The 25,586-nt window shown below is 37.5% G+C and overlaps 1 protein-coding gene across 6 annotated transcripts in view; it reads right to left on the bottom strand.

Moving 5' to 3' along the window:
• ATE1 (arginyltransferase 1) overlaps nt 1-25,586 on the bottom strand; it is a 70,067-nt gene that overhangs the window by 36,917 nt on the left and 7,564 nt on the right. For 4 of the 6 annotated variants that reach the window (XM_010408070.4, XM_039553708.1, XM_039553706.1 and 1 more), the window contains exons 7-10: nt 25,041-25,169; nt 14,738-14,770; nt 8,947-9,128; nt 5,968-6,067 (exon numbers count right to left, since the gene is read on the bottom strand). In XM_010408070.4, coding sequence (XP_010406372.1) covers nt 5,968-6,067; nt 8,947-9,128; nt 14,738-14,770; nt 25,041-25,169 — 444 coding nt within the window. Of the gene's footprint in view, nt 1-5,967; nt 6,068-8,946; nt 9,129-14,737; nt 14,771-23,991; nt 24,121-25,040; nt 25,170-25,586 lie in introns of all 6 variants that reach the window. The other 2 variants (XM_039553710.1, XM_039553707.1) reach the window with 1 other exon arrangement.

The raw sequence follows: 25,586 nt of genomic DNA, 5'->3' as shown, positions 1-25,586 counted from the left end.
CCTGCTGTAAACAATTATCCCCTGTCAGCATTCACTTATGGCTGTTGCTATCCAGAGTGGCGCATCTCTTTATTCCTGCCTGTTGATGCTCATAATAATGTGGTTTTCACAACCTCTCTACAAGTGTCTTAAAGAAAAAAAAACCTAGCAAGTGGCCTCAAACACTTTGTAAGAACCTGTTAAAAGTAAATAAGAAAAGCTTTTAAATATTTATCACTAGCATGACATCAAGAACTAAAGAACGAATAATTTTTCACCCATGGTGTTTTTATTCTGTCCCACATTCCCATAGTTGTTTATCCCAACACGTTAAGTTCCATTTATTTGGTGCAGGCTTTCAGATAAGGAAAGGTGAAAGGACAAAGCTTTTATGGAAGGAAGAAGCAAAAGGAAAAAAGATTTTAAAAAGGGAGCAGCAAGCTGTAAGGGATTCTGCAGTCCTAAATAGAGCACCTGCCTTCTCACAGCCAAAAACTATACATCCCTCCTAGTCAAAACACATTTGATAAAATATATGTTGAGAGATAAGGACTTTTGCACTAGGTACACCTTGAAGGAATATTAAAGCAGCTTGATTTCCAGAAGCATTTAACACATGTACATCAAGTCAATCATCCAAAATCCTTTTGGAAGTCTTGGCCATTTTAAAAACTTCTCAAAACCGCTTTGGGTTTTAATGCCCAAACTGCAATAGAATTCAGAGTTGTCTTTCTCCTCAGGCACTAACCCAAACCATCAGAAAGAACAGCTGGGGTAAGCCCAGAGCTCTGAAGAAATCAATGTTCAAATTTAGCTGCTGATGCTCATGCAGAGGAGGATCCCAGCCAGTGGGGAAGTTCAGTGAGGACATGGAAGGAAGGCAGGAGGCAGATGAAAATGATGTTAATAAGACACACACAAAAGCAGGGATTACCTCCCAACTTGTGCAATTTATCATTCTCAGAGCTTTACTACTGTATGTTTTAGTCTTTATTATTTGCTGTTTGTTTTTAACAGTCTTGCAAAAAAAACCAAAACCATTGTGTTGCCGAAACTTTTATTGCCTTCTTAGAGTAAATAATGGTTTTACAATGCAGATACTTCATTTCTTTACTATCAAATGCTGCTGCAAGCAACAACTTGGCACTCTATAACAAGCACTGACTTTTCAGGATATTTAGTTGACTATTTATGACCTGTTCACATAAAAAGTTGTTTTGTACTAATTGCAATGCAGATTTATTCCTATAATCTAACAAAATTAATCCTGGAAAAGCCACTAGTTTTTTCAGGGCATCTCCAGTCCTCTAAACTACTCCCAGCTCATCATATTTTCCCATTTTAAGGTAAATAGTAATACCAGTGAGAAAAGGAGGCTGAATAAAAAGATGACATATGGATGTATAAAAGCACTAGCTCTTTTTGTGTGGAACTGGTGACACATTTAGCAAAACTTTTTGCTGCTCAGTGGCAGAACCATAACAAGCATGTGCTTACACCCCCAAAATCACAGAGGATTACATTAAGGCACGTCACATTAAATCTCCTTCCCCCACAAATTTCACTTTACACAGCAAATCCGAGCTTACTGAAAACATTAACTAAATTCCATAGTGAGACATGGTGAAAGAGTCTGGACAGGGGAAGATGAGCCAGACTCCTGTGGATCTTGTGGACGTGGACATGCAGGCTACCACTGGATGCATTTCACTGCTGCACGAGGAGTGATGCTGAAATTCCTGAAAGCAGCCAAAGAAATTGGCTCTCAAGTGCCATAAAATTTCAGGGGCACTGCTTACAACCACAGTCAGTCTGAGGTATTTAGTTTAAGAATGATTAATCACAGTTGAATCAGCCTTTTGTTTCTTTTCTGACATTTCAGAGCCCTTTCTAGTATTCCATCTATCTGAAGTCTGGCCATGACTTGATACTGAAGGAGACTGTTTGAAATAATTCCATTTACTTTGGCCAGCATACAAGTCTGGATAAAGGTTTCAGTCAAAACACCTCTTCACATCATAGAATGGTCTTAAAATGGCACACAGAGATAACATGGCAAGAAGACATTAAATCTGCTGTGCACTCCAAAGTGCTCTGAGAGTTATTTACCAGCATCAGTGGGGTGGCCTCAGGGGAAGCACATCCTTGACCATAACAAGTACTGATCCATGCTCCAACTGCAGCGTTTGCATGCAAACACCAACACTGAAAAAGCCTCACAAACCCCAGAACTAAGGAAACTCACGTAGAAAATGTCACCAACAAATCCCTCCCAACACGAGAACTTAGAGGAGAAAGGGATTTAAGGTCAACAGAGGCAAATGCAAGGCAGCAAATACACTTATTATTTATACCAGAAACACAACCTCAACATCTATTTAACGACCCTCACCACAAGACTCAAAATCAGTATCAAAGGACTGCAATGGAAAGACAAGAAAGGACCTCAAAGAGTTCAGAAGTAATTGGAAAGTGGGAATGTAGTAAGGTAGAGCCACAGAGTGAATTTTACTTCAAGGATGCAGGATAAAACAGAATATCAACACAGGAAGAAAATCCAAGGTCCTCTCAAGCATTCCTCTGATATGGCTGTTTGCTAAAGGTGCTTCTTTTGCTTCTGTAATTCCATAAATATGCTTGTTTATTACTGCATTTAACTGAAAACATTAACAAGTACACATGAGAAGCAACCCTGAGACCAACCTCATTTTCAAGTAAAATACTTTCTTATACTTAAAACTTTATCACATGCTCCAAAATGCATTTGGAAAAAGACTTTGCATTGCATGATTGTGGAAAATTTTCCAGGAGACTGCTTTCCAATGTGAGAACTACCACATCTAACAGAGCCTGAGAAGGTTTCCCACAAGGTCGTGAATTTCTTCAGAGAATCATTTTAAGCTTGTATTACCCTAACCTACCCAGAAAAAATGGAACAAAGCCATTGCTTAAGGATTTTCACTGGATTTTTCCATATTAACATAATAGGACTACAGGACTCCTTTTGTCTCAATTTAATGTAGATTTTATTTTACCAGTTTGTAAATATTAACCCATACATGGGAACAACTCTGAGAGAGACTGGGAACTAAAAGATATCCTAATATTGCAAGTGAGTCCCTTCCCCCATTTTAAAGTAATTTCACTGGGACTCCACTGCTTTTAAATCACATTGCAATCAAATGCTGGCTGCTTGGGAACAAAAGGAATGGGAACAGTGAGTCAAAAGGGAGCTTTATTTTAAAAACCTCTGTAATTATGTCTGATCCATGGGTTAGTTGATACTCTAACCATTCATCTTCCTGCCTGAGAATCCAGAATTCTCCAACTCTGTTACTGTGCCAGAGGAATCCCAACTTCAGGATCTGCTTCCAGGACTTTCAGGCCTCCAATCTTCCACTGGACTACACACTATCCATACACCAAATTGTACCATTTGTAGAACGAGAATCCTTCAGATGAAATGGCACACACTGACCCCCAATAACTGTTTCCCAAATCCTGTGCCTTCAGTGTAAATAAGTGCTTGTGTTCTCATAAAACACAGCTCATACAGAGAAGTGCTCCTGTGCTCAGCCTCCATTTCTGAATATCCCAGCACAAATAATGTGCAAAGAGAATGACAAGAAAAAGGCTAAAAACCCAGCAGAGAGCTTTCCAGCTCCTTCTCTTTCTTTCCTTCATTTAATTTCCTTACCTGACACCAGTTTAACAACAGTCACCCCCAGCCTGTCACTCTTCCACAGCAATATCATTAAGGGAAGGGAGCCTCTAACATCTCTATTAAACTGCAATAAAGCAAAGTCTTCAACCTGTAATGCCTCTAAATCAACCAGGCATTACTGAAATTACTTAATCTGCAAAGTCAGGACTTCCCCACCCTACTTCACCACTCCCAATCACTTCACAAGAGCAGCAGCATTATCCAGATGCATTTCAGAGCTTAGTTTGATATTTTGGTTCTGGTGTTCTATTTCAGTGAGGGTAAAGTAGAACTACAGAATTAATGTCAACCTGATTTTCCATTCCATTACTTTTGTCTACTTCTGAAACAAATACACCCAGGAAAGAAATATAAAATAGAACAAAGGCCCTTGCAATTCATTTATTAGAATACTGCTGTCCCTCCCAACAGAGAGCATTGTGTGTGTGTCTGTGTGTGTTCTAATCATACATGTACAGGCTTTCTTCTTATCCTCCCCAGTCCCTGCTCCAGCTTTAATTACCTAACACATTGACTTGTGTAGACTTCTGGAAGACTAGAATGTATATTCTACCAAACCACAGTCATATCAAATAGTCATTAATTCTAAGCAAGGGAAGAAAAAGAGCTTTTGTGAGCAAAACAAAATGTGAAATACTCCCACTACAATTTAATCAATTTCCATTATTTAAGAATGAAATCTAGGAGCATTGTGGAAGTTTTATATTCTTGATGCAATCATTTTCAAATTGCAGCACAGGCTCAAGAGAACACAATAAATAATACAAAGAAATAGTGGTTCCTTTAATGCACTGCCTCATGTATAAGCTTTATTTAATCCGGGTACACAAAGTTCATGGTTTTAGTAAAACACTACAAGCAGCTGAACCAAAGTTTCTCATCCATGAAATCTTTCAGAACTGAGATGTTTTTTGCCCTTATAGCCAGATTTGTTTCTTAAGTGCCCTGGTAAACTAAATCCATTCTTTTCACAAGTCTTGAACCATGCAGGTTGTAGAAGAGACAAGGGATGTTAAGTTGCAGTGTCTCAACACAAACAAATCACCCCAAACTTTTAAATCTTTCCAAAGAGTAGAAGAACTAATCAAAACCTTTGGTTCAACCTGGGGATGGGACAGCCTTTAAGATGATTCACATGACAGAGGGCAGTTTTTTCCAACTCACCCATTTGCTTGCCTCAAACTTAATATTCTCTTTGTTTGGCCAGCAGATGGACATGATAAATTCAAATTGGCAAAAGGGACACACACACACACACACACATCATCTAACAAAACAAGAGGGATTTGTTATTTTCAGAAGACTGAATCATCATGGTCACCTGTAGTGTAGGCCATAATTAAGATAAAATTCCTTCACAACCATCACTTTAATGAGCCTCACAATTTTTTGGCTATTTGAAAACCAGCTGAAAACACTGCAGATTTTTTAACATATTTTGAGAGGGGGGGAAAAAAGGAAATGAAAACACCGCACTTCTTTCTCTAGGTTTTGTGAGCTTTTTATCCTTCCACATTATTAACAGATAAAAATGGCTATGTGTAAGTGTTCAGCAAATTGCTATCAAAGTTCAGTACTCTGAAACTGTATCATAATAATATCTGAAAGCAATGATACATTTAACGAGAAGAGGTAACACATTCACAAGATCTAAAAAACACAAGAGAAACACTCTTAGGCACTGAGGTCTCAACAAAGGTGAAGCCAACAGGGGTTACAAAGGAGTCAGAGCAGTTGCTGTAAATGTTCTGTGCATTCTCCTGATCCTCTCCTCAAAAATCTGCTCTGGCTCCAAATCGCTGCTCACCAAACTTCTCACTGGTTTCATGAGCAGAGCAAGTCCCCAAACTCTAACAAAAAATAAAGAGGAAAACCCAGCCAAGCCCAAGAAGACATGTTATCACTGCTTGGAGTCACTAAGCAACAGTTACAAATATGCCAACCTCAAAAAGGGAGAATTTTAGTGCATTGGAAGAGATACTGTAAACACGAGATAGCCAGGTAACCAAATGACAAACTACTATCTGACAGCCTTGGAAACCTCTCCTAAGCCAAGATGTAATAAATAGCACATGCAGCTAAATTGGAAAAAAAAAAAAAATAAAGCCCTAAGCCAAGTTAAATAGTAACCAACATTCAAATTTAACCATATAACGTCTACATTAAAATCCAAAATGACAATTACGAAATATTATATTACTATGAACACTGTCAAAAGCTTTGAATAACAGCACACTAAGGAAATAAGTGAAAACACACTTTACCTTGTATCTCATTTTGGGGCATGAATGAATGTAGAAACCCATATAATAAAAACAGAGATCAGGAGCTTTTTCATGAAGCTGTCTAGTAAAAGCAATTTCCCTGAGAAGGGAAAGAAAAGATTAATTACATTTGAATACAATTCTTACAGTCATTTTACCTCTTCATATTGAAATATTTTACAGTTACCTGGCTCTTGATCTATATAAAGGACTAGACTTCTATAATAAAGAATGAAGATCATAAACTCCAAACTAATGTTTTTAAAAATCTCAAACACAATAAACTGAAAATTAATACTTGGAAACCAAACAAACAAATCACCAAAATGCACAACACCATGTCAGGTGTAAAAGTACTTTCATTTTTGTGTTTTGGTCTGCCAACTGCCTGATTTGAAATTTTAATAAAAGGGACTAAGAGCCTCTATTTAATAGGTTTCTTGTTAATATTCATGTACATTGGAACTCTACAGAAACCTGGCCCAGCTATTGCATGCAGACTGGCTAATGTGGCTCAGGAAAACATCAGAGTGTTTTTAAAAAATAAGCTTCAAGGATAAGCCTCTTGTTTGTTCTATCATTTATGCTCCAGCGATTTGCATGTAAAAACATCCATCTTTATGCAACAAAAGGTATTTTTAACCATCCCATGATTGTTAGTATGATTTTCTCATTTATTCTGAAAGAAAAATGTCAATGTATTCCAAAAAAAGTTTGCTTTTTATTTTACTGGCACAAGGAAGGCACTGTTACTACAAAGACTCAGCCAGTGCTTCCTCTATAATGATCATTTTTACAGCATTTCTAACTGTGCAGATCACTTTTGTAACAAATCCCATAAAAAATGGATGCTGGTTCTTACTTTCTGTGTCAAAGGGATAAGAAGATGTCCCTGGTCACTGCAGGGGAGCTGGAATAGATGATCTTTAAAGGTCCCTTCCAACACAAACTATTCAAACTGTTCTCTGATCCAAGACACGACTATATACATATAGGAAGCATCTACAAATACTGGAGGTTCTTTATCACTTAAAATTAAACTAGTATCACTCCGTATTTCTTGATTTTTTTTTTCCTTTGATAAAATTGGTATTTCCAAGCAGTTTCTTCCCCTCTTGTTCTCTACTTACATGCCTACATATCTCAAATGTTCCTCAAATCCCATCCTTTCTACAACTCAGCAGCAAAAATTCTCAGAGTGGCATGAAGTGGAAGTGACAGCAATGCAGTCCAACCTCCTTGGAGTAAAATTGGCAACAGCTTTGAAGGTATCAGATTCCTTTGCAACTTCCTAAGTCCTCCCTAACTCAACTTTTTTTTTTCCCTTTTTGAAAGAAGAACGAGGTTGGCTCCCTCCAGGACTGTTGGGAACTCATTTTTATTGCCTTAAATGCTGCAGAATTTACAAGCTGCTTTTTCACAAGTTGAGCCATGCACGCATGGTGCAGCGACAAAGCTTTAAATTTATTATGTAGAAAATTTTAAATAATTTAAAGAATTCGCAAGCATGGATTATGTCAGTCTATTATTACATAAAGTAATGTGATACATACAAATACTAAAAAACAGTTCTTAGGGGGACTTAGTGTTTTATGTTATATGTTCATCTTGCAAGGAAAAAATTAGGCTAATTCCAAGTATCCAGCATATGTAATGGAATAGTTCTAAAAATCTAGATCATTAGAGAAAAAAAGATCAATTCTAAGTCATAGGAGTGAGTTCCAACATTTTTCCACATTTGTTAATTCTGATTAATTCTATAAAATTGTCCGATCCTAATCAAAATCCAAACAAATTCAGATTAGACCTTTGAGATACTAAATTGCACATGGCTTATCACTTATAGCAAAAGTTTATTAACTAATTGTGCTAAGAATTTCCTAAAAGTGTTTGTGCTTCACACAGCTCAAGTCGTGCCGTTTACCCACCCTGGTGGGTGACACTGAACCTGACACTGCAGCTGAGGAGCTGCACCTGCAGAGAAGGTGCCTCTCACCAAGAGGCCTTGGAGAAAAGAGAAAGCTGGATCTCACAATTCCAGTACTCCTTTTGCACCTGAGAGAGTGCAGTGCAAATCTCAACAGGTGAAAAGATTCATGCTACAGGCTTCTCAGACTCAAGCTTGTAAACAGACGTGTCTGGCATGAGGCTCCAACCCCGCTGCTTCATGAGCAGCTCCCTGGAAACATCACATTTGTCTGTGGCCAACTTACTTAATGCCAACAGAGAAGCGAAAAAGGTAAGAAAAAAATAGTTACACAAGTATTTCCACTCATTTGGGTGCAGGTTTTTTTCACTTATAATAACAATGGAATCATAAAATTGCCTATGGAAGAAAAACAGTAACTTGCAATTTCACATACAAGTTTCATTCACAGTGAAAAGCAATACCCACTATTCCTACTGTTTTGCAAGACCATGTTGGACAGTTAATTCAAGGCTTTAAAATTCATAGGATTACTCTCTCCATTAGCCTTTCTGAAAACTAAGATAATGAGATTAACATACCTGAAAAATATACTTAGTGCTAGTACAGCAGGAGACCACTAATTCAGAAGACAACGCTTTTTAGGTATTCTGTTATTTATGATCTCAATGTGCATAAAACTATAAAAGTGATTAATTTCATTTGGTGACTGGGCTAAGAAAAAGGTCAAAGGAAAAATTATTTCTATTCAAACAAAAAAGGGGCTTTTCCTGCTGGAACCAAGCAATACTAAATTATTTTCAGGGGCAATAAAAATGAGGCATTTTGTTTCTGAGTGCTATTTTATCTGTAAAAGTATTTAGCTAACTAGAAAGATACATCCCTAGTCAAGGATGACAATTAATTTATTTGGAAGGCAACCAACCCCACAGCTACTTTGCTAAAGGTAGTGTTACTAGTACATATTTAGACTAAAAATAAAAGCACAAGTTTAGAAACAAGTATCAATTCCTACCATTCCATCCAACCAGATAACAAAAACGTCCTCTTACCGTAATGCAGAGTAGACTCCCAAAGATAAGAAGGAAAAGTCTGGATCGTAGTACAGATAGACTGAGGACACACAGTAGGGCAGGATATCAATTACACCAACAGCAATTATCTTCCCATCCAGCCAATACTGCTGGTGGAAAGAGCCATAGCCACATTCCGGTCCGTTTGGGGCATGCTCTGCCTAAGCAAGAATAAGAGAGGGATTAACTCCCTGATGAACTTTCAGTACGAAAACAATTTTAAAGAGAATTTTAACACATAAGTAAGTACTGTAAAAATTTTTGCTGGCCATCTGTATTTAGAAAAAGGAAAAAAGGCATTTGAAAGGCAGGGAAAACGATGTTATTTACTGGATCTTTTGTGCCGTTCGCTGTACCCATGATGGGTATAACCCACATATTCACATCCCAAATGTGAATCTGATACAGCCTCTACCATCCAGCTCTTATGGTACTGACATGAAAACCAACGTGATTCATCAAGTTATTAATGCATTAGCACATGCAAACAAATTCTGCAGACACCCTGTAACTTGTGGTCCAGCAAGAGGCAAAGCCGAGGGCAGGAAGCTGAATGCAGACACATCCCTGGGCTGGCCCTTCCCAAGGCTGGCAGTGGCTGCCTGGTGCCTCCAAAACTTCCTGCCACAGCAAGGACCCTCCAGATTCTCTCCTCCATGTCCCCAAGCACTGGAAGCACTTTATCCACAGAAACTGAGTTCCTCAGAGTGGCCATTAAATTTACATCAGAGGAGCATTCATAAAAAAACCTGAACAGCTTATTCTTTATTTACGTGATGTTTACTCTCTGTAACTAACAAAACACCTTTTATCCAAGAACCTGAAACTGTGTGGCAACAAAATCTGTGGAACCTCTTCTCTGTCAGCCCACATCAGAGCAAATCCTGCAAAACCACCAAGGGACTGCCTATTGTTGTGTGCTGTGGTTTTGGATGTGCACTGAAGTTTGACTCTGGATGGGGTAAAGCACCTCGAGCCAGAAACCGATCCTTGAAGTTAAGAAGAAAATGATCTCCCTAATTTAAACTGTATTACACAACCAACTTTGGCATGCCATTTTCTCCCACGTCAAGTTTACTTTAATCCTGAATTCCACTGTGCTCAACTTAATTATCCATCTAGTCATGTTTTTCACTGCACTGCCAGGTCTTCAGAAAGCTGCTTCTCACTCAATAAATCTGACAATATTGCCTGCTATTACCAACTGTTCTGCATTACAACAGCAGAAGGTGGGTTTAATCAAGTATTTTGATACAGTAGCCCAGACTGAAGAGATGATAGGCAGAAGTTGCTCTAATTGGTACCACATGTGTCAAAAGAAATCAATCACGTGAACAAAAATAATTTCAACTGGCTTACCCAACCAGCAAGTCCCAAAATCAAGGCCACATAACAATATGTTTGCATTTTTATATAGTTACATAGCATAAAACTAGATGTGGAGCTACCAATACTCTAAAAGTGAAATGATAAAACATTTGAGAGCTCCATCTGCAGTATGTGAGGACATTAAACTCAGCTATAGTACACTAAAATGTGTTTCTCTTGTTCAGGTAAAGCACACTTATCCAACAGTTATGATTTCATTCAGCATCATCAACTTTTCAACAGACCCAAATGAAATCACATGGTCAGTGGTAAAATTTTAAGCAGGGACACAGTCAAGTAAAAGATGTTCTCTAAGGATTTCTCAGCACAGGTTAAGTTCCCTTCTCAGAGTGCAGTCAGTGACAGAAAAATGAAACATCTCAAAGCCACAGGGAAATGCGGCTGGTAACAGAACACAGACTTGCTTAAATAAGTTTCAGTTACAACAGATTTTCTCTCTTTGTCAAAAATTCATCACATAGGATTTAATGAATGTTAAAGAAGATAGTCTAAGCCACCACGGAAAACATTTTCACTCAAAGCAAAGTCTTCTGAAGTCAAACAAATGCTGTGTCTGTGTGTGACCCCAAACCTCCAAAGAGCAGCGCATGGGTTTGGTCACTGGACCTCTACAAAGTGAAGTATCAACATCAGTTAAAACTTCTGCCAAAGTACAACCTGCAGTTATTTCACTAATGCAATTACAGTGAAATGCCATGAACATAAGAGAGTCTATGTTCTGGAACAAACATAATGAGCACAGCACTGATTTCAGGCAGAACAGTCGGGGATCTCCATTACATTAAGCAAATAACATTTTAAAGAGAGCAAGACTTCCCTCCACCTTCAAAAATTCTCATACAATGTAATCCTTTGTAATGCTTGTCAGTATTACATTTTCTCCCATTTCTCAATGAATACTTGGCTCCTTTAACTTGATTTCCTGTGCACTATCCAGGCAATTTGACCTGAAACAGGTCTAGAATAAGAAACATTTTCCTGAAGCAGCTACACCATTTCACACCACTGACATCTCCATTGGGACCATGTTTGTCAAGGGTGATGCAAAAATACACCAGTGACATCAGGGGAGCAAGCCCCACCAGAAAGGGCTTACCTTATCTACCCAAAATGATACATTAGCCCTGGAATCAATCTAGAGGGATTATTTAAAATATCAAGTTTATAGTCCTATTTCAATACAATGAATTATTATAATCTGATGATATTGAAAAAATCCAGGAAAAAATTGAAACCACAATTTTCAATGTTTAGACTGCCATGCATATGAAAATACAACATATTTCTTTACATGTTATTTCTCCCTGTCTTCATAACCTGCTAGCTAATGATTCCATGAACACATTTGACTGCTCACACTTTATAACCCATTATTAAAATTTAAATATTTAACAGAACTGGCATTACATATTGCCCAGTTAGTACCTCAGTGTACTAACTGCTTATGATTGAACTTCAATGATGGTGAGAGCACTCGAATTTCTTCAAAGCACATTGGTCTGTCTTTAATATTAAGAGGTGTTTTGCTTATTATAATTAACAAAAATGGGTCCTGCCCATATGTACAATGCATGGTTATTTTTCTCTGGGAGGTTTAATGAAATTTCTTATTTTCTACTTTTCCCTTTTACCCTCTGCTGTGCACGGAGGGAGGAGGAAGATATTAAATTTATGCTATCAAAGAAAAAAAAAAAAAAAAAGGCCAGGAAACCCATGACTTCTCCACTCCAGTGGAAATTATTTGCAAAATAAGCAAAGTGATTAATTCCAGCAGTTCCTTTCCCGATGGCACACACACAAACCTGCCATATGGTAGATTTCTGTGTCTTGGTTAGCAACACATTTCCTTTCCAGAACTCCATCCTCCTTTCATTAGGGATTAGTAGGACACTCTTTACAGAGCCACATTCTGTGCCTGACTGGAAAAGTCTAGAATTTGAGCTACACTGTCAACTACTGAGTCAGGACAGGGACATTAAGCTTAAAATGCTGAAAGGATTAGTGAAGGCACAAGAGACTTCAGTCCCAAGAGGTGCTGAGTCCCATCATGGGGATGTCTACACGACTGCAAGGAAGAAAAAAGCAATTTGCCAAAGTCTCTAAATGTAATGAGTTTTGATTTAGTCCTGAGCAGTGTATCAAACGTGAGTAAAATACAAACCTTCTAAGAAGATGACCTGGGAGCTACAGACTTGTAATGATCTCACTTATTAGATCTCCTAAAAATTAAAGCTTATCAGTAAACAAAATAATGCAAAGCAGAGGCTAATGTGCTTTTTAAAGCACAAAGGTCAAGATTCACAAACATCTTTCAGTTCTTTACAATTCAAAAGCATCTCAGCATGGTAAATAGGAGAAGAAATGATCATTTGCATAACAGAAAAAAGATCACTTTCCATCATGCTGCATCTATTACATTCTCCAGACTGGTAGGTGAATCAGTGAAGACTGAATGATCTGGCAGCAAACCAAGAAGATGATTCAGAAGTATTCAGGATGGTTAAAAAAGAACTGAATGTAAATAGCTCCAGAAAAATCCCATAATACTGAGTGATCAAAAAGGTAGAGGAGATACCAAATGTTCATAAATGCATGGAACGTAAATGCATGCTGGAAAACATATTGCTAAAGGCACACTCAAAACAATGGGCATAAATCACCAGTTCTTTCAAAGAGATCATTTTGACAACAGTTTTATTAAATTGTCTGTTTTATGCCTAACATCAGTCAAGATGGGAAAAAAAAAGGCTAAGCAGCAATTAGACAATAATTTGAGAATAAAACAAAATTATCCCTCGACTGTGTAACGCCATGGCCCATCCGAGTGCTGAGGCTCAGTCCAGCTGCTGTTTCAGGACGACATGGAGCAACCTGGGCAGGACAAACACTGAGATGACCATCAGTGATGCTGACACAACTGGTCCACGACATCCCCCTCACTCACTGGGCACCAAAACCCAGGAATCACCCTCAGCAGTCTGGATTTTCCTTGGAACCTTCTTCCATGAGTCCTCCCACCTTGGCAAGAGCAGGGTCCCAGCCCACACTGTTCTGGCTGAGTCCTGCAGGCCATTCCCCTGTGCTGAACCATTATCACCATTCCACATCTGTCTGTGTGAACTGGCAAAATGGCAAATGGTTAAATGCAGCCTCGAAAAAGAAAGGATGAATAAAAAACCACCTCAAACAATTCACTTTACATTATGCTGTTGACTGCTAGAAAACTGCCTAGTTTTCTGCTACTACATACTGTATTTTTTTTTAAAGCATTCCTTTTTTCTGTCAGAGCTCATAGCCAAAACAGAAACTAAACTGAATAATAAAATGAGGAAATAAAAAAGACAAGAAGAGTTTGGGTGTTCATACTATTTGCAGCTAATGATAACATTAAAAACTCTAAAAATTACGAATTGAAAACATGTAAGGTTTAAATTTTATTTTAAATTATTTTTGTTCAAAAGAGTAAACACACTACACACTGCTAGGTTTGCTTGTGGCAACTGTTTCAGAATAAAGAATTTCAAGAATCCCTTGGCCTCTGATATATAACCCCTTTTATTTAACTTCATCTAATTGAAGACATCTGTAGTGGTGCCACACAAAATTTAATTCAAGCTTCGAAATGTCAATAAAAAGTGTCTGTAAGAAACAATATGGGTATAAAGCTGGCAGGGTAGTGTGCATCAACATCTACACAGCCATACAAAATTAAGAATATAATGGCAGTCTGCTGCCCGAGTTGACGAGGTGATAAAAGCCCTTTTCCTATAAAGTCTAATGAGCTCTATTACTCTTCAGCTTTCAGGAATGCAAAGGCCAGTGGACTCAGCAGAGAAAAGCAACAAACTCTCCACACATGGATTCACTCAAACTGCGACATATCAAATTACCAGTGTAATTACTATAACCTGACAATTTCATTACAGTCACGCCGTCCTGAGCGCTTTAAGACGAACAAGAAAGACACTGCAAGGAATCCATGGCAGTTTGCTCACTTGAAATGAAGGAACAGCATCTCTCCTCAACTTTTACCTCAGATTGTAGTCAAATACAAGTTTAGCATGTTATTTAGTAATACATTCTTTTCTTTTCCTAGAAATAAATCAAAAACCAGGAAAGACATGGGGTTTTGTGCTTCTCTTAATGCAGTGCTATGAAATTCAGTGGTAGCTGATTATCTTGCAAAGAAGCCAACAGCCTCCTTTGGAAACAGAGCAGTATCTTCCTTACCAGTCAGTGGAGACAGAAATTCTGTGCCAGCCACCTCCACCACCTCTAACAATGGTTGGCTGTCTACAGAGAGCGTAGAGGACACTCATACATTCATTAAATGAAATAAATTACATTAATTGTGAACCCCCCATCCTGAATGAATACATACCTCCAGAGGGGAATCACAGAGGAATCGTGTGAACTGCATCGAGGTGGGTTCATCAGGAACATGTGCCCAAGAAAACAGCCCAAATATGCAATGCAGAGAAAGAAAACTATTAGCAATGCTTTAGGATGCATTAGTAGTCAAATACACTCTTTCAAATCCATGTCTTTGAAAAGCATCACCAGACTTTGTTTATGGAAATTTCATTTAAACCTTAAACTCTCACATTCTGTTTAGTAGTACAAATAGATACAGTAATCAACTATGCAAAGTACTTGCTTTTCTATAAAACAGAAGATGGTTTTTAAAAATATGAAGTGAGAGAATTATCAGACCTGTAATACAGGTCTGTCTCTGGTGTCCTTTATTTTAAATCACGCATTACCCTCCTCTGTGGCTCCCTGCGACAGGGAGTCTTTTCCCACTGTTCCATTGGCACCTCCCCATCACCAAAGCAAATGGGCTGGGGCCCTCACACCTCTTAACAGAAATTAATTAATTTACATTCAAAAAATCAAAAGCAAGCTCACTTTAAGTTTAAAGAAGAGGAAGGGAAAATAAAAGAATGAAAATCAACCTCCTGAAAGTGCAAGCATTTCAAACCTGGATTTTTGACTCAGTACAAAATGATGTGCTGCTGATAATTCGTCTAAAAGGCAATGTTTTAATGATCTGGAGCTTGCCCAAGATTCTTAGAGTAATGAAATACAATACTTATTTACTCACTATCATTTACTTACTTGATACAAATACTCCCTTATTAGTGGAGTCCACATTAAACACATTGCAAAGTTCTGGTATGTATTTAACCCCAAACACTCCCTTGTTAAATGAATAGTCTAATACACAGTTTAATTCCCCCTCTTGTAATGGCTGGGTGATTTAGAAATTCAGCAGTTCCCACACTGCAAAGTAATAGTAAATAGGAATTTTTAATTAAAAGTTAGATAAAAACAATACATATAGACAGCTACAAAAACCTGACTGTTGTCAAGAATTCCATTAAGTTCTGAGATTAATTACAGGGGAATACAAAAAAATGGGGGGATTGTTTGTCAGCCATCCCATTTTTTCCAGGGAAGGGGAGGAGAGGAAGGCAGGCAACAATAAAAAGTGCCAACAGTGTAAGTTGCTGCCTCATCTTGCTTATCTTGTCCTGCTAATCTATGGATGGATGGGAAACCTTTGGACATAGACTTTATGGAAGAACACTGAATTTCTATATGCTGATGGTAAAGGGGATTGTACATTTCCTATAATTTACCATTTCAGGTCTAGTCACTACCACTCTAAATTACTCAGAGTTTGGAACAGCAAATGACTGTGGTATCTTAATTAAATTGTAGAATTATTTTGGTTTGGTGGATAAGGAAAAAAACCACCAATAATATTTAAAGAGAAAAAAGGGAATTAAAAATTTGAATTATTGAGTTTTTTTCCTGTAATAAAAACACAGAGTTACACATTCTTACACTGAGTGCATCAGTCCCTACAGCCAGCGGTTTTAGAAAGTGCAGGTTTCCGAAAAAATAAACCATGTGTTATTAATTTCCATGTCAGAAGACTCCCAATAGTTCTTAATCTGTAACTTTAGCTTTATAGTGCAAGTTAAACCCTATGGTGAGAAAACTGAGCCCACAACACTCTTCAAATAGTTTTATCTATTCTCCAGGCCCTGCTCCCCAATCCCTGGGCTCTGAGGGTGACGGGGGACTTTTTAAGTGTACCTAAGCATAACTTCTGCTGTTACAGCTGCTAGGAAAAAAATTTTAACTGCACCTGAATTTGTATCACAATCTTAAGGGCAAAAAAACCACTATAAGTCTTGTTATAAATTATTCCACCTGATAATACCTGGTAAAGTTCAGAGGTTAGAAAATTTTCTTAAACTAGTCTAGACATTTATTTTAAAAGGGAAAACATTATATTCAGTTTCTAAATTAACAAACTCATCTAACACTGCAAGATTATTATGAACACAATTAAAAATTATCCAATAAACCAGGAAAGAAATACAGCCAAAAGCTGATGTTGCATGTAAAATAACTCAGTATGTCACATAAGCACAATTAAAATTCCCTTCACAAAGCCATGCTTTTCTAATTTTAATTTCTAACTGATTTACATAAACTTTTAAAAGCTATATAATATGTAAGAAATCCACAACATATTTACTTTGGTGCAAACTAATTACAGCTGCCAGAAAGAATCAACTCAACAACAGGGAGTAAGTTTAAACATAATTAATAAAACTAAGAGAAGAAAAACATCACTGAGAATGAAATCAAAGGGAGAAAAAAGGCAGAAAATTAAAAGGTAGGTTGGGTTCAACCCAAAGCTATTTGCTGGAGTAAGAGCAGGTGCACAGCTTTAAAAAGATAATAAACCAGAGCATTAACACCTGCTCCCTTTCACACAGAGGGGAAGAGATTCAGGTGCTAAACCAGAATGGGTTTCACCTGGCAGCTCAGGAATTTCTGGAAGGGAAGGTTCCTGATGTCACACAGGGACACAGGTTTGCCTTCTCAGGAAACCTTCCAGGTGCCAGCAGCAGAACTGTTCAATTATCTGAGATCTTCCGCAAGGAGGCATCACAAAAAGCATTCATTTATCATTTCCCCTTTGACAGTATTAGAGTTTGCTCATATTTGCAATTCACTGTTAAGGAAAATTGAGTACTCGCCCTTTTTTTGGGGATACAGAAGGGATGGGATTTGGGCCTTCCTTCTTTTTGTTTTTTAAAATCCAATCCCTGAATGGAATTCAAATAAACCAAGGATTTTGGTCATGAGGGGTTCTTTGCTTTATTTTTCACAGAGGTGCCAGGCTCAAAATAAAAGATAATGATGACAAATCATAAAACCTACAAATCCAGTGCATCACCTCTGTGCTGCCATATTCTAATTGAAATAATCTTCCTTACCCAAGACAGACTAGAATCAATATTAACCATAAAGCTGTGCAGTGAAAAACTAGAAGTCAGTGTTTCAGTAAGGAGAGGAGAAGCTACTAACCCTCCCACTGAAAAGAAAACAACAAACCAAACAATAAAAACAAACTATCTAGGAAAACATGGAAACTGAGCTGAAAAATGAATTAAATTCTTCAATTTCTTGTAAAAATCAAAAAGACGGGACAAAGTTTTTTGTCAGGAAATTTTTACAGGAAAAAATTGTGCCAAACCACCCTTGAACTTGGCAATAAACTAGAGCTCAGCAGAGGAATCAAAGATTTATCCCCAGGGTGGCTCTACTTAGCATTTTCAACAATTGCTTACAAAATACAGAAATGCTAAAAGAAGAGAGTTTCAGAGATATCCACAGACCTGAAGGTGAAGAGTGGGCCTTCAAAATATAGTGCTTAAGGAAAGTGGGGATTTAAAGTTTAAATGCATGTCTCGAATGCAGTTTTCAGTCGAAGAACTGGACTAATGAAAGAACCACTGATACATTTCAGTAACAATTTCAATTCCTTTATGCAGTGACAAAAGTCTCTGAGGCTTTCTTGCTCAGAAGAAACTTCCTCTCAGTATACTGGAGGTTTATCAGTATTACAGTAAAGATAATTTCATTTTATTTGGATTTACATAGAAAACACAGTGGGAAAATCAGGAAAAACAATATAAACTGACATGCAAAACAACCTGAACTGAAATGATATGACTGTGGACAAGTTACTTAATTGTCTGGATGCCTAAATTCTTTGGCTGTTATAGGCATTTCATGACAAAATCCACAGCACTGCAGTCATGAGGGCCACACAAATAAACAGAAGGCATTAGGCTGATCTAGAAATACTTGTTCTAAGTCTTTAAGTCAGAGCTACCAGGATGCGAAATGCAAGTTCACTGCAGTGAGATGTTCTGCCATGGCTTCCAGGAGCTGTACAAAAATGTATAGAAGGCTAAAAATAACCACAAAGGCTATTGATTTCTCAGCATTCTCTCACTGGAATATAAAAGAGGAAGCTAGGTTAGAGAGACCTAGAAGTTTGCAACTGGCTGCTGATACCAGTTAGGAACTGATCAGAACGTGTTCCTTGGCATTTCCCAGACTACTTGCTCAGTTTTCTCTATTAGTTCAAGTGGATTCCTGGGAAGCAATTAAAAAAAAAAAAGGGGAGGGGGGAGGGGTGAAAGAAAAACCCCACTATACGTATTTCAGTAATTTTTTGCACCTTTTCAAACAGTGTATCTTTTGTGTGTCCTGAAATTCTTTTCTTCCAAGACAAATATTTAGTTAAGCACAAAGCAAAGAGAGAGTCCAGCTACTTTCAGAGGGAACAGACAGATACTGTTTTTCTACAAGTTTGTCATTATGAAGCCCTTGTGAAAAATTAAATAAAACGTTTGCTTCAGGAGGTCTAAACAGCAATAAACTGTTCATTCTTGCTCTTTCTGGAAACTACTGTAGAATTTTTATGATCTTTTATGGAAATGTTTTCTAGCTTGTGGAGCTGCCACATAGCTTGTTTCAGTTACCCTTCAGCTCTGTTTCTTAAAGACAAAGACTGCTATGAAAGACTTGAGGATTCTGACACTGGGTCAGAAATGTGATGCCTCTGATGAGAAGATACTTCATTAAGAAGAACTGCCAGAGACACCCTCTATTCTATCCAAATTAGCCATTATTTCATTGGGATCACAAAATTTCCTTCTCGAGATGAAAAGGTAAAAAAATGTTTTGACTGTATTTGTTTCACCTAAAAGCTTTGCCTCTAGAGCCCCACAGTTCCACACCTGTACCCGTCATTTCACCTATCATATCGCTTCATCTAAAACACACAGGATTCAGGTGGCAGAATGTTCTGAAATAGCTCCAGATATTTTATAGTTCATCCTGAAGCTGGGGTAGAGTTGGATCACAGCATCTCCCAGGTGATTTGTATTCTGCAAGGCCTTCCTTGCATTTCTTACCCAGAAACAGGGATTTTTGCTGCTGAGCAAGAGTTAAAATATTTGCAGATAAGGATTGCTCTTAGCAAAGCACAGATAAGCCATTACACAGCTTCCACAAATCCAATGGAACTGGATCATCCAAAGAGGCAAATCTTGGGATTATACAAGACACAAGTTCATTCTTCTTATTCTTAGATCACCCTTCCATATATTAATCTACACATTTTCTCCCAAAAATGTAATTAAATACTATTAAAAGTCAGTCAAAAAAATAAAATACAGGCTCCAAACCCGTATTCATGCATTTCTCTGTGCAGGAGTTATTACAACAAAGCTGTATTAGCATTTATTATTTTTCTTATGACAAATGAAGAAAAAAAGGTGGACAAACCCTCACCCACATGATTTTTTTGCATAATTATTTTACTCTTGATATGCTGATCAGCTCAATAATTTATGCTACAACTGATCTTTCACTGATAGTACAGGGAACTAAGGTTTTTTCAATGTAAGGATGCTCAGCCTACTCTCATCTCTCTGTCCGTTAGTGGTCTCCATTTCCAAGTTTTTCCAAGCTTTCATGATTTCAATTTCTATTCCTTACAGCTTGACTCATTTCACAAAATAAATACAACTGCCACTAAAACAGGAAATAACCCAAACAAATCCCTGCAATTGATTACATTTGTGGGGGTTTTGTATGTTACAGACACTTCTCCTCATTCTAAGCACGATTACTAAGCATCTTCCACTACATTAAAAGCAATGCAACAAACAAGAAAACAACAAAACCAAAAAAGCTAATGAGTAACAGCTCTATTATACTGGGAATGGGACGTGGAGACCATCATTTTCGACCTGAGACAAAGGCCCACACAAAGCACTTTCATAAAGGGTCAGAAGAAATGCAAAGAATGGGACAAACACTAAACCAGATTGTTTTCATAGCTTCCAAAAATGAGCAGTTCAGGAACTATGCTAATTCAAGAGTAGCCTTGGATAAACTTCTCCAATAGGCAGGGATACACCTATTTTCCTATTTTCCATGATTCTATCTTGATTCATTCATAGCTATTTATACTTTAACTACACAATCTGTTCAGGTTCCCCCTAATTCATCTCATTTTCTCCAATGACTATAATAAGAATACATCTATTCCTCCAACAGGGGATGGCCATGCATTTACACAGCAGCTTAATAAAGTTTTGTGCTCCCACAGAGGAAAACTGAAAAACCAATTCTTCCTCAGCACTATTTAAGAGCAAGTATTACGAAGAAACCTTTAATAAGAAAATGGTCTGCTTTATTTTTCCTCAGGACACCAATTCCATACAATAAAAACATGCTGACATAAACATTCTTAAGTGCCAACAAGTTTGTGTAACATCAGGAATTGACTCCACTCCAAAGCACAGAGACAACCAGGTCAGTTTTGAAGCTGAGTTCCTGCAGCAAGTGATCAGAAGTTCTTGAGAGGGGTGAGAGGATTTCCAGGGTAAATTCAACTTATACCAGACAAACTAAGAAAAAATGGCATAATGAATATTTTAAAAGACTACGGAGAAAATAGTTGTGGCTTTTATGCCAAGATAAAAACAGATTTGAATTTTTTTCTCTTGCAAGCTAAATTGGTTTTAATTCCAGGAGCAAGGAAATACTTCAAACTGTTCCTAGAATATTAACTTATTTGGCAGAGAGATAATATATTTCTACTTTACCCAATCCTCTCCTTGCCAGTGAAAGATGAACAGAAGATTGTGATGATGCTTCCATAGAAAGGCAGGTTTCACCACTACTCTGGAACTTGGAAAAAGTTGATTTCACAATGAAGTTTCCACCTTTCTTTTTATTAGAACAGAAGTCACTGCCTCACTCAGGAATCAGTACTGTACCATCAAAATGTGCTGCAGGACTCTCCCCAGCAAAATCTCCAATTATTTTAATGAACGCAGCGTAATTAGTGCTGTGCAGTCTTCAGCAGGGAAGCAGAAGAAGGAAAGGAGGAAAAGGCAAAATTTACAAAGACTCAGCATCACAAAGGGCACTGAAACACCAATAATCACTGGTCTCAAACTGGCATTAACCAGAGTGTCCAGAAGTTCAATTCCACTGACTCGCTGCCCTGAAAATCCTCTATTCTCCCTCCTCACATAAACTTTTGATGGAAAGCTACATTTACATTACAGAGGTGCAAAGAGGCCCTCTCCACACTCACTGAGCAATATTCAGCTTCATTGTTCACATGCTTTTATTACTACTGTGAATATTTTTATAGTTTTTCACCTTAGTGTTATTCTCAAATAACCAACAAAATTCTACATTGATTCTTAGAATTGCCTTTTAATATAGTAAGGTTAATATTAAACTAGTCTAGCAACAGATAGTATATTGTAATGCCAACAATCTAAGAACTTATTCCCAAAAGAAGTTAATATGTCCCATAATAATCTTTGTTGGATTCTGAATTTAAATATAGGCAGGTTTCTAAATATGAAGTGTTCAGCTAAATATAAAGCTAAAAACTCTTCCTAAACTACAGACTTTCCAAACACAAAAGTGTGCAGGATTCTCCCTGAAAAAAACCTTCAACAACCTCACAGAGTAGTTTGCACAAATTAAAAGTGAAAAAATCCTGGATATTTGCCAGTTTAAACCTCAAAGCAGCTTCTTACTATCCTGATAAAAAGCCCTGTGTACAGGACAGAATTTTATTCCTTTTACTTAAGAAACTCCATGGTTCCATAATGTCTGTACGATATATTAAAAAGTCTGAAAAAGAGGAAGAAGAAAAAGTTTTGAGGTCTTTCAAGTAGCATTTTCCATTCTTCCTGTCAATAACTTGGATCAATTTTACCCTACTTGGTATCTTAAAAAGTGACTCAGATAAGTCTCTTCCCACACAAATTCAGTATTTTAAAAAGGCTTCTAAACTACATGAAAATACATTTCTACGTAAAACATTCTTCAGTTTACTTCCTGCAGAGATCAAATACAAAATGTTGATTGAAGTGACAGAGTATTAGCTCCTAATTGTGAATAAAAAACCTTCTTGGCCAGGCAGTCTCATGGACACAGAATATGATTTACCATGGCTGAAAAAGAACCTAAATTCAAACCCATCAGCATCAGACCAAGTTTTTACATTCAGTAGATGCTTCAGGGAAGGTTTTATGTCTCCCCTGGAATTATCTAAGCCTGCACAAACATGAGGCCAAAGAGAGGAGATAAATGCAAAGTAGGGAAACCTCTATGGCAAGTAACAAGGAAAAAGAGGATAAAAATCTGTTACACTATTAGCAGTGTACAGTGAACAGAAATCCATCTCCTTCCTATTCAGCAGCAATTCCCAGGACAGCCTTTACACCTTCAGGTGGTGGAAACCTGACTGTCCCTAACACATCTTTCTAGGCTGAAATACTTCCATCACAGCAGAAAAATCAAGACTCTAATCAGACCAGGTAATGCTTGGCACAAATCTAGTAAATAGCTCAGTCTCTCTTGGCATGCCTCCAAATTTTACATTATTATAATTAAACCCATTTATGTCAGCAATTATAAAAAGGGCAGAGACTACTACTTATTGTTATGAGACCTATTATTTTACAAAACAAAGTGAAATGGTTTTTATAGCTTTCCAGAGTAGCATTACAGACATGTCACCAAAAAAAAAAGCTCTCCTTACACTCTTTTGAACTGAAGCCAAAAATTATGATGTGGTTTTACAATTCTACCTGGAAAACAGCCCCAGTTTACAAGGTTTCATTTCTGCAGGTAGTTCACTCTCAGGAACAGAAAAGACTAATTAGCTGACCAATATTAAAATTGCACATCTGCAGTAGATAGAAATGAGAGATCTGAGGTAGCAATTTCATTAATTCTGCCAATGACGAGCTTGTGCCACCTGCCAGAGAAATGGAGAACTGCTGCTTGTTCAGAACCCCACGAGTATTTTTAATTATTTTTAACTTATTAGATTAGGATTATCCTCCTGTAAACACCCTTTTGAGAGGAGAGTTTATCCATATGCAATGGACTCTCATCAAGCCTCAGAGGATCAGCTGGTGAGATATTTTAGCACTATTCCTACTGCAAAGGTGAGCTCCAGTGTGCTTAGCAATGCAACGGGAATAAAACTGAGCTTTTTAAAACCTTCACCTGTTAAATTAAGCAATATCACAAAAAATTAGGGATTAACATAGAAAAGGTACCAAAGAACTTTAAGGAAGAAGATGATTTTGCCATCAAAAAACCTCAGAAATGGCAATTTCAACATTTTACTACTTAGAGACACCATTTCTCACTGTTTAGCTGTGCATTTTAAGAAGCTATTTTCAGAAAGGTGCATGCAGTGAACTGTACCTCATTTTCCCCACAGTCAGAAGGTGTGTCCTTGTGTACAGACATCTGATACTTGGCAAATAAAGTGGCAGATTGGTTGAAGGATGATTTGAACTGGGGGTCCTCAAAGGAGACAGGTACTAACCTCACCTTCAGAGCAAGGGAAATACAAGCATTCTGTTTTGAGTGCATAGCATCAGATAATCTGCTTCTGAAGGTCAGGCTAGTGAAAGATCTCCTCCTATCCACTTCAAAGCCTCTGAAGTCAGTTGTCTACCTTAATAATAAGACAACTTCCTACTTTTACTAATATCTAACAAATCAACTACAAATTTTAGTTTCACTGCACAGTCTCAAGGACTTATAAAATGTTTCATTTTTAATGGCACATCACTCTTTGATTGCCCTGGTTCAACACTTACTTATTCTTGCTACATATACTGTTGCTCCAAATTCAGGATGTTTTTTTTCCTTACAGTAGTAGAGATGTAACACATCTGACAGCTCACCCTTACACCCCACCTGGTCGTTGCAAGAAGCAGCAACGACATGTAATTTAGATGGAGTGCACAGATTACTTTTTAAAGACTTAAATTGAAACTGAAGAGACTTACTGAATTCTGGTGAACCTCAAGCCAATAATTTGTGTGTGTGATAAATTTTTGCACACATCTTGGCACTGATCATTGCATCCTTCTTATGGAAACATTCAAACCAAAGCCAACGAGGCCAATTATCAGGCTGAGTGTCCAGCTGCATTTAGTATTTATGGGATTAGTATTTTTAAGGCCCATCTCTATCTCCAAGAGCCTCACCCTCTCCATTTCTTCCCCAACAGCATCCCCTTGTAGCATCCATAACTTTTCTGCCTGCAACTAAAACCAAATATTTGTGGCACTCACAAAGAGGTATCAAGAGTTTGCACTTTCAGGATGTTGATTTTATTGGATACAGTATTTTACAAGCTCCTGAATATACAATGGATATAAAATCCACATTTGTTTCTCCTAGAAACAGGACACGTAAAATGGAGGGGAAGCTTTGCATAATATTAAATTTGGCCTTCTGACCTGATTTATGGTTGGTTTATCAGGTGGGTCCTTGTGAATAACCATCTGGTAACGTTTATAGACCTGGTAAGACTCCTGAAATGTGGCTTTGAACTGTGAACTTGGTGGAGATGATCTCACCACCCTCACCTTCAGAAGAAGTTAAACACATTTATTATTAAAATATCATGCAATAACTGTACATTTATACACAATACAAACACCACAACAGAAATGTTAACCTCCTGCATAAGGGCCATCACAATTTAATTACTATTAGGCAATAGTCTTCTAATTCTCCAGCTCAATTTATGCTACTGAAGGCTTTTATATTTACAATGAATAACATAAAAGCTTTTCAAACTGCAAATTAACTAAAATGCCTGGAGAAGAACAACACAATTTTCAGGAAATAATACCAACAAATGGTATGCAGATCATCATTTTAAAGACATTTTCTGTGCTACTTAAAATATTCTCTTGTAGTCTCACACTACACTGAAAAATACTTGAAAGACTTGGAAGACTCAAATATCTGCTCTTCATCCAAAGGTTATGTTTTTATGG

This window comes from Corvus cornix, chromosome 6, assembly GCF_000738735.6.
Source record: "Corvus cornix cornix isolate S_Up_H32 chromosome 6, ASM73873v5, whole genome shotgun sequence".
Taxonomy (NCBI): Eukaryota; Metazoa; Chordata; class Aves; order Passeriformes; family Corvidae; genus Corvus; species Corvus cornix.
The sequence above is the reverse complement of the archived record's forward strand: the minus strand, read 5'-3'. Positions and strand labels throughout refer to the sequence as shown.